The sequence below is a fragment of the Aulonocara stuartgranti genome (genome assembly GCF_965226115.1).
Source record: "Aulonocara stuartgranti genome assembly, chromosome: 20".
Classification (NCBI taxonomy): domain Eukaryota; kingdom Metazoa; phylum Chordata; class Actinopteri; order Cichliformes; family Cichlidae; genus Aulonocara; species Aulonocara stuartgranti.
This window is the reverse complement of record NC_138956.1, coordinates 34,402,321-34,412,186: the sequence shown is the minus strand read 5'-3', so window position 1 is coordinate 34,412,186 and position 9,866 is coordinate 34,402,321. Positions and strand designations below refer to the sequence as shown.

Sequence of the window (9,866 nt, the reverse complement as noted above, 5' to 3'; positions counted from 1 at the left end):
TTATAGCCTCTGGTTCTCCCACCTTATCATAAAAGCCTAAACATTCACATGCTTTTCTCTCACACGGCGCCTAAGCTACGACCTTGGCTCCCCGTTTATCTGCTCCTGCTGAGTTGGGGCAGAAAACTCCAGTATGCTCTGTTCTCTTCTAATCAGACAAATAAGGCGATGACTTTCTGCAAACAGTATTTCTTATAACATCATAAAACAATATCATTCATCCACAATAAATCAGCAGTCTAATGTAATGCAAATCAGTTTAACGAATGCAATAGTTATCAGCTTCTTCTAATTCAGGAGAATAATGCAAACTAAAACTACATAATAATTCACAATCTTTAGTTAGGGGTCTAACATGGCATAAAATAATATTATAATCTAACAAGAGTCAGTCACTACAGACGTCCAAACTCCTATTTGCCCTCAGATTAGCTCAAGAAACGTCCGTATGGAATGGGTTTCTATGGCTGAGCAGCTGCACCTAAGCCTTACATCAGCGGGTGAGATGCCGTGAGTAAAGCACACTGGACTCTAGTGCAGTGGAGACATGTTCTCTGGAGTGACAAATCACTCTTCTCTATCTAGCGATGGACGAGTCTGGTGGTCCTGTTCCAACATGCCTCGCACCAGTGAACAGAGCAAGGTCCAGAAAGACAAGGGTGAGAGAGTTTGGTGTGGAAGAATATGACTGGCCTGCGCAGAGTCCTGACCCGAACCCACCAAAATAGTTGAAGCGGAGACTGTGAACCAGGCCTGCTCGTCCTGCATCAGTGTCTGACCTCACTAATGTTTTTCTGGAATGATGGTCAAAAATTCCCATAAACACTCCAAAACCTTGTGAAAAACCTTCCCAGAAGAGTTGAAACTGTTATAGCTGCAAAGGGTGAGACAACATCATTTTAAAGTCTATGGATTAATAGTGGGATGCCACTCAGGTTCATCATGTGAATAAAGTTCACTGACTGAATATTTTATTATTTGTTGATGAACAGGTCGAGCCTAAAGCACTGTTATATTGAATTTTTGATTTTTCGATCTAAATGTTTTTTGGATACTACAATAGTTAATCCCTCTGATTAAGTTGCTTTTTAAAGTAACACTGTAATGTGAGGTTGGTGAGACAAGGCAGAATATGTTTGAAAACGGAACCGTCCATTAATGTTAACTGCACGGCACATTATGATTTTAAAGTGTGATCCTAGAAACGCCCCTGCTGAGCAGTATCACTGCATCACAGAAAAAATCAGAATAAAAGGAAAACTCTGATCAACGCTTGCAAAAACACAGATCTGTTTAGGGGGTTGGGGGGGGCACTGTATCCAGCATCAATTCCCGAAGACGGCCACACCCACATTACATCCTGCATACTGGAGAACTACACCGACTAATGATACAGCATGGTTGCACCGAAAACCAACACCCAAGGAGTCGCTCCGAAGCCAAACCAATGGAAAACCCCGTTACCCGACACCAGGGATCTGGAGAAAGCAGTGAATACGGTCAGTGTGCTCATTTATGGAAACAAAAAACTGGATTACTGGTAAAAAAAAAAAAAAAAAAAAAAAAACCTACACGACGGAAGAAAGGAGCTGCGTTCAAGACGGAAATGTGCCCACTTGGGCATGACAGGAAGAAAATAAAACGATTAAAGATATAACGACCTTTTTCTGTTTGTTTGTTTTTTAACCTGATTTTCTTTCAAAGGCACTGATTCGAGACTTCGTGTAAACGAACAGACAAAACACGATTATATTTCTTTCTTCTAACAATCAAAAGCTTTTATCCAAATTGATCATGATAAATTATCAAGTAAAGAAGCTTAAGGTGTGATTTAATGATGCATTCAGGATTTTGCTGAAGCTTTCAAGGTAAACAATTGTAAGCCGGATCATTGACCGCGGTGATGCGCAATTAAGCTCCCATCTTTTCATGCTGTGCTTATATATATATATATATATATATATACATTGTAACGTTCGCAAGCTCTCGAGCACCAGACGGTTTGTTCTCACCACGGTTTATTGAGGAGGTACAGAAAAACGGGCCGTTAATCCCGAGGATTGTCCTCCGGTACAACTCACTCTCCAGCTCCCTAACAACAAGAGCCCCCTCCCATTCCTGCACACACTCAATGACTTCCTGCAGCATAACCAAATCACGTATCTTAAAAAAAAAAAAAAACTGACATTGAAACAAATAAAAACAAAATTAAAACTAAACATTTTCAGACAATAAAACTAAGCTGATGTTTAAAGAAATCCAGTCTAAGAGAGGTGATTTCAGTGACTTTGAGCGTTGCATGGTTGTTGGTGTGAGCCACGTTGGTATTTCAGAAATTGCTGATCTGCTGGGACTTTGACACACGGATATTTCTAAGGTTTACAGACAACAATCTTAAAAAAGGGAGAAAACATCCAGTGAGAGGCGGTTCACTGTGGTAAAAAGCCTTGTTGGTGGCAGAGGTCAGAGGAGAATGACCAGGACGCTTTAAGCTGATAGAAAGGCGACAGGAACTCACATGACTGCTCATTACGTCCAACCAACCAGTCCAAGCAGCGCAGTCACAGTGACTATTAATGGAGGCCATCCTCTGCGTCACACTGGATGTTCATATTCCTAAGGTGGTCGTGTGTGTGGGCACCTTACAAGAAGTCCACTATGTGTTTAAGTCACGGTTTTCTCTCGGGGACCAAAGCCTAACATTTTTATGCAGTACAGATGAACTGAATGAATTTCCTTATGAACTGAATTTTAGCTGCAGGTGTTTCTTCGTCATGTGACACTATGCTGGTTAAAATAGACGCTTTTCTGAACAGTTTCGATGGATGCTGGGGAGCACATTACCGGTACTTTCTGACCTCGCTCCCGGTCATTTGTGCAGAATGACCATGAACTGTTGACGTCAACTATGCAACAATTTGTTTTTGTGCTTTATAGAGAAGTTAGGAGAGCATGTGGAGTATATGAGGTACTCATACTGTGATGTCTGTGTTTGTGATATATGTAGAAGCTGGTGGCCCCCGCCATCCAACCCATCGGCCCCCACCTCCTCTTTGAGTTACACCTTTGCTTCATTGTCGCTGTGTTTGTTTTTATGACAAATATACACTGAATAATATAAAGACTGGAATTAATACTCAGTTATATTCAACCCAAAATTTTAGGTCTGGTGGCCCTGCACCTCATTTACACCATATTTAATCTATATTTACACTATATACTTTGCGTATGTGCACAAACCCTATGATTTGTGCTAAGGGTTCTTTCTGCAGCACTGAAGGTCCCAAAGAGCATAGAAGTCTACATCAACCATAAGAAGAAGGACTCTCCCTCCTATGGTGTCTCTTATGAATGCCCGGCCAATTTTAGTGATCAGGGTAGAAGGACATTTATCGGGGAGGGATGGTCCCTCAAACAGAGCTCCTGCAGTGCTCTGAGGAGAGAGGAGAACCTTCCAGAAGGACAACAATTTCTGCAGCACTCCACCAATCAGCCCTGTATGGTCGAGTGGCCAGCTGGAAACCACTCCTCAATAAAAGGCGCATGACAGCCCACCTGGAGTTTGTCAAAATGCACCTGAAGGACTGTCAGACCATGAGAAACAAAACTCTTTGGTCTGATGAGATAAAGATTGAACTGTCTGGAGGAAACCAGGCACGGCTCATCACCTGGCCACTACCATCCCTTTTATTTTTTTAATTTGATCTTAAGGTGAGTCTACAGGTGCCCAGCTGGACCAAGTTTATCATTTTGACCCTACATCTGGAATGTAAACAGATGCTGGGTCTTGAAAACGAGAAGAGTTTGAATGAACTAACTGAAAGCTTTTATAAAAATGTGTTTTGTTTTTGTCATTTTTGTTATTGACCCTGATGATCTGACGTCCCTGAATAAACGTGCACGTGAACAGTGGGTCATTAGTCTTTCTGTTTTTCACCATGCTGCTAAAATGAAAATATTTTACCTGCTGCTTTTTTTTATCTGTCTGTCTGCAGCTGGTGACCCGAGGTCGGTTTGGGGTGCTGAAGGTTCCTCTGGGCTTCGTTAAGGTCCTACAATGGGTGAGTCCATCAGACCAACAGCTGCACCACAAAAACTGCAACCACAGCACGGATGTGTAACTGAGTTCACGTTGATGTTTAAAGCTCGGAAACATCATAGGCAGAATTTAATAATTCACCATACGGGAAAGCACGAGTATCATCATATGAAGAGTTTATGCACATCTGCATAACACAGGACTTTGGACACACACATGAAATACACTTTTATGGTCTATATCAATATATTCTTAGTTTGTTGTAGAATTCTGAATGCCGCTTTTATGATGCAGGTTTTAATGAGCGAGCTTACTTGTTACACAGAAACTGTAGATTCCAGCACACAGCAGGGGGCGCTGTAGGGAGAGGGTGGTGGCTTTAAACGTTTTCTTACTCTTCTTCTATGGAAAAGACACCGGTTCACTGCAGATTCAGATAACTTTGTATAAATTTAAGGGGGGAAACTTGACAGTATTTTAAATAATTTAACTTAGTAACTTAATGGTGCGCTGATGTCTTTTTGCAGACTCTGTAGATCTTCCTGCTACCAGTGTTTTTTAATTGGACTCTTTTTCTTCTAAACTCTTTATAAACTGCAAATGAGGAGGATTCAATTCAATTTTATTTATATAAATCACAACAACAGTCGCCTGAAGGCGCTTTATATTGTACAATAATACATACAGAGAAAACCCCAGCAATCATATGACCCCCTATAGGCAAGCACTTTGGTGACAGTGGGAAGGAAAAACTCCCTTTTAACAGGAAGAAACCTTTGAGGCGGGGCCATCTGCCACAACTGGCTGGTGTGAGAGAAGGAAGACAGGATAAAAAGAGAAACCCAACCTACAGTACAGCCTTTATAAGCTGCATCATATTAAAGAAGTGCTGTGCTGTGCAAAAGTCTTGAGCCACCCACATTTCTTGTAGTTCTCCTGGCCTCTCCCGTTTTTCTTTGAACATTGCATTGTTTCCCCTTACCTGACCATTTTCAGAGGAATGGGGTTTTTTTTGTTTTAAACTAATTAACACATAAATATGAATCATTCAAGCATACAAATGCACTCAACACAAGGGATGAATCAGTGTTGTATCTATGCGTAGCACAAAACTTTATTTTAAACTGCATCTTTAGGCAGTTTGATGCTTGCAGCTTGTCGAAAAAACACGTTTGTTCCAGTTTCTTTTGTTGAATCTACAAGAAAATTCCAAAGTAAAGTTTGACTAACTAAAATTTGGATTTTTGCACCAACTGCTAAAAGGCCAATTGTCACAATAATGTCAGAGATTCTTCAGTATTCAGATTTTAATTTGTCGCATTGCCAGAGGTTTTCTTTTCCACTGTAGGAGCTGAATTAATTTGTCAAAAGTACAAAAGCCCTGGGTGACACTCTGACGCAACTTGTTGTTATGAACTGAAGACACACAATAGACAAAATGGAAAAAACAACAGGCTAAAATAAAGAAGATTTAATGGGATTGTTCCTTCAGTGAGCACGCCTACAATCCGTGCATCAGTTATTATAGTTTTGATGCATTTTATTTATACGTTTAGTGTCACTGTTAGTTTTAGTCTTTTTAATTATTTTTAATTTTTAATTATTATCGGAAAGTAAGTATTCCAATAAAAACACAGAACGTTTTGTAGTGGGATTAAGATTATGTGTCTTTCTGCTCCTTTTTGAACATGTTATCATGATTGTTATGTTTGTTATATGATTTTAACATGTTTAAAATAAAGCCTTTTTAGTACAAAAGTAAAAATGAAATGCAGAGGCCTACTGCAGTTCAGGCTCACCTGAGCCCGCTCTGACTGTGAGCTGTTTCCACAGCTTGTGATGTGTTGTTGCTCTTTCTTCCAGTTCTTCGCCATCTTCGCCTTCTCCACCTGTGGCAGTTATTCCGGGATGTTCAAGATTGCGGTGGAGTGCAAGAGCTGGGTGCAGAGCGACCTGAGTATAGAGGTGGAGTTTGAGTATCCCTTCAGGTCAGAACAAAAAACTCTGTGAACTCTGAAACTGACTTTGACCTATTTAAAATTCTTTCAAATAGTATTTAGAGGATGCAGCACTATCCTGGTTCATTTAAATGATATCGGTCAGCCCTCCTGGGTGTTTTTTGTCTCTTTAGTGGTTCTTCAAAGCTTTGAGGTGTTTTGGGCTCATTCTGAACATCAAAGCTCTGAAGTTATTATCTGCGTGTTAGTTATTGTTTATCACTTTGGTGAAAGATCACCTTCACTAACAGGGAAACTTTAAACTCCTCTGTCAGACTCCACCAGGAGTATTTTGATGCCCCCACCTGTAAGTCTGAGTATAAAGAACGGGTTTTCCTGACTGGCGACTACTCCTCCTCGGCCGAATTCTTTGTCACCATCGGCGTCTTCGCCTTCCTGTACTCTACGGCGGCTCTCAGCATTTACGTCTTCTTCTTTGAAAAGTACAAGGAGAACAACAAGGGCCCACTGATCGTAAGTACAGCCACCCGACTTCCCAGCTGACCTCTGAAAACCCTGCCTCACTCCGTCTTTGTGCCGTTTCAGGACCTGGGAGTCACCGGAGTGTTCGCCTTCATGTGGCTGGTGAGTTCGGCAGCCTGGGCCAAAGGTCTGTCCAACGTGAAGACTGCGACCAACCCGGATGAAGTCATCACTATGATCAACGCCTGTGAAGAGGATGAGAACAGATGCCGTGAAGTCCACGACCCGGTTATGTCAGGATTGAACACCTCTGTGGTAAGACTTTCACTGGGCCTGGGCACAGCTCTGATCATCATCAGGACGGGGGAACTTAGAACTTACTGGTCCCAACACTGGAGAGTCAGTACTGACCAATAAAGCACAGAATATTACTGAGAAACATCCAAAACAAAGAAGCCACAATTTTCAAATGTGATTCATTAACTAAACTGCAATTATTGAACTGAAAATATCAAAATGGTTAATAAATGAGGATCAAGCTTTCCTTGCACACGCTGCCAAAACCGATGTAAACTGATCAGCAGAGATCTTCTGACACACCCTCCTTACATTCTCCTGACGCCACCGACAATCACAAATGAAGGACAAGCTTATTGCTGACATTTATGTACGATTTTACTTCACTATTATAAAGAGACAGAAAAAGTGAGATGGCTTAGTGTCAGGTAGACAGACCTGTAAATTACTCCATGTCCAGGGTGCATAGCAAGAAAATATGCTGACATGGCAAAACCCTTGCTAGATCAGAGTAGCTGGTAATGTTGACTGTGGCATCATTAGACTAATCTCTGAAAATATGTTACATTTACTTATTTCAGCTAATGTTTGTACTAAAGAAAGGAGCTTTGAGGCTCAAATATCTGTGCATCCAAAAACATCCGAGTGTGACACACAATTTGTCTTTTAATGCGACCACACACTGAAGAACTGGTGGTCCTACCTGTCACTCAGTGTGGCCTCAGTCCCGATCATTCATACTTTGAAGCCATAATATAATTTAAAACAATGATACTTCTTTTTAACTCCTCCCCAGTAACATTTATAAAAGGTTAAACTGGCTATGTAAACACGATATTTTCTACTGCAAAGGTGTTTTAACATGGAAGTCTGTTGGGATTGACTAGTTTCTGGAGTGGGCTTCAAGTGGCTATTAGAGAAGCTGCAACTCTAGGAACAAAAATCTGAATAAATTTGAATTTGAGAACTTTGGAACGTTCTTCGTTAAGATGTTTCATAATGTCCCATAATTTCATTGTGCTTGTACAATGACAATAAAAGGTTTTTCTATTCTATTCTTCTATTCTGTGTTGATAAAGTTTTGAATCTACATCTAAACGGAGACTCCAGGGTTGACCTTCACTGTCTCCCATCTCAGGCATTTGGTTTCATTAACCTGGTCCTGTGGGCGGGAAACCTCTGGTTCATCTATAGGGAGACGGGCATCATCACTGACTCCGTGTTGGCTCCGCCTCCTCAGGAGAAACCTGCTGCACCTGATGCCCACGTCAAGCAGGGGGCCAACGAACAAGAAACATACACCAACAAACAGGCAGGCCACTCACCTGACTGCAGCCAGGAGGGATATCCCCAGGTGAGAAGACAATGCTCAGGAAACAAAATGCTGCAGCAGGTAAACGCACACCTGAAGGTCTGTGACTAGATGATGTGATGCTAGTTAATCAAAGATTGATTAGCTAGCTACCTTTGACTGCATTGTTGCCACAAGGGGTCGCTCTGCATGTTTTATTTTGGCTCCTGATGACTTGCCCGAAATCCAAACATTTCATTGTTACAGCCATCAGTTAAGTAAATAAACCGAACTAATGAAAATAATGATTAGTTACAGGCTGAATATGTCCTGGTTTTTGTTTTGTTTTCTTGCCTCCTCCAGGACGTGCAGTACAGTCAGGGCTCCAACCAGCAGGGGGCGCCGACTTCCTTCTCCAATCACATGTGAGCTGTGAGGAAGAGGGTGAGTCAGTGAAGTATGTTTAGTATATTTTACATGTGGCACTATATAGAGTATAGCACTTTGAATTCATTTCTTCTTGATTAATCAGTAACTTGATTCTTGTTAAAAAACAAAAACAAAAAAACACGAACTAGAGCATCCACACACCCGCTGTAGCACTAAAAGAATAAAACTTGATTTTAAGAGTTTAGTGTTATCCTGTCTACTGTTTGGAACCAGAAGTTTTCATGTTTGAACTAAAAGGTGGAGTGCAAAGGTATCAACTAGCTAGCATAATAGGTTAGCAAGCTGCATCCAGAGACAGTTAAATATGCCTAGTATCGTGTTCGTGTGGTGTGTATTCTTGTACAAATATATGTTCATTCAAATCATGCTGATGCAAAATATTTAATCTTTTTTTTTTTTGCTTAATGATGCTTTTTTTGAATTCCCTGACGCAAAACATTCAAACTTTTTAGGTCATGATAATTTGAGAAGTTGCTCTTATATGAGAAAATGTCTCCAGTTTGTTTCTCTGTCACAGGAAGCGTCGTAACAAGCCAACAGTGAGCCACCTGCAATCTACCCACAATGCAACACTCCATGGAGATCGATGAGGAAAAAGAGGTTTAGATGTTTACCATAACAAACTGATGTATAAATGATTAATAAAAGCTAACCACCAAGACATCCATAACAAATAGTAACCTGTAACCAGTGACAGTGCTGATAGGACTCACACACATTAATCAGTTGTATTGAATAGATCACTTTGAACAAATATATAACACATACTGAACTACTTCTTATTTAGTGCTAATCTGCCCTATCCACTGTTACATGACCTGCTATATGGTGTATATCTATATGATAATGGTGTTCTGCCTGCTTATTATCTGAATGTATCTGCAGTCTATATGGTTACTGAATCGTATATGAACATGAACTCACTGACAATCATATTAGACTTTTGCAAGAGCATTTATGCTTTGTAACCAACACTTTGCATTTGTTTTGTGCACAGTTTAAAACGTGTTTTTAAACGGTAGAAGGATGGATCCAGAATCTTGAATGAGTTTTAATGGTGTAATAAAAGAAAGTTTGACACATTTAAAAACAAGCTTTTGCGCTCTCTTTGTTTAGTCGGCTGTTTGTGGAAGTTCAATAAACTGATCTGTTATGAACTCTGCTCTTCTCTGGTTGTCATTTTTGAGTTTTAAACTTCTTTTCGACAAAAGTTTAAAGAATGAATCTGAGTTGAAGGTGGTTTCTACCAGGAGGAAGTGAGAGTGGCCCAGAGGTCGATGATCCAGAGGGGATCAGAGCATCCGCCTCAGAGTGCTGGGTGGTGCGTGTTTTTCAGAAAAATGGATGAGATTTTGCGGCGACAGGGATT

The 9,866-nt window shown here is 40.7% G+C and overlaps 1 protein-coding gene across 5 annotated transcripts; it reads left to right on the top strand.

The window, feature by feature from the left end:
- The first annotated feature begins 1,326 nt into the window (after positions 1-1,326).
- LOC309696767 (synaptophysin-like) lies at positions 1,327-9,654 on the top strand. Of its 5 annotated transcripts, none has more exons than XM_082518155.1 (8): positions 1,327-1,499; positions 3,996-4,061; positions 5,903-6,027; positions 6,312-6,510; positions 6,583-6,774; positions 7,895-8,149; positions 8,411-8,504; positions 8,997-9,654. In XM_082518155.1, exons 1-7 carry the CDS (start codon positions 1,398-1,400, stop codon positions 8,474-8,476), a joined length of 1,005 nt encoding a protein of 334 aa, XP_082374281.1. In that variant the 5' UTR covers positions 1,327-1,397; the 3' UTR covers positions 8,477-8,504; positions 8,997-9,654. The 5 variants fall into 5 exon arrangements, with proteins under 5 accessions (XP_082374281.1, XP_082374280.1, XP_082374279.1 ...); XM_082518154.1 differs by having other exon boundaries at positions 1,328-1,499; positions 8,411-8,491; positions 9,015-9,654; XM_082518153.1 differs by having other exon boundaries at positions 1,328-1,499; positions 8,411-8,491.
- Positions 9,655-9,866: the final 212 nt, after the last annotated feature.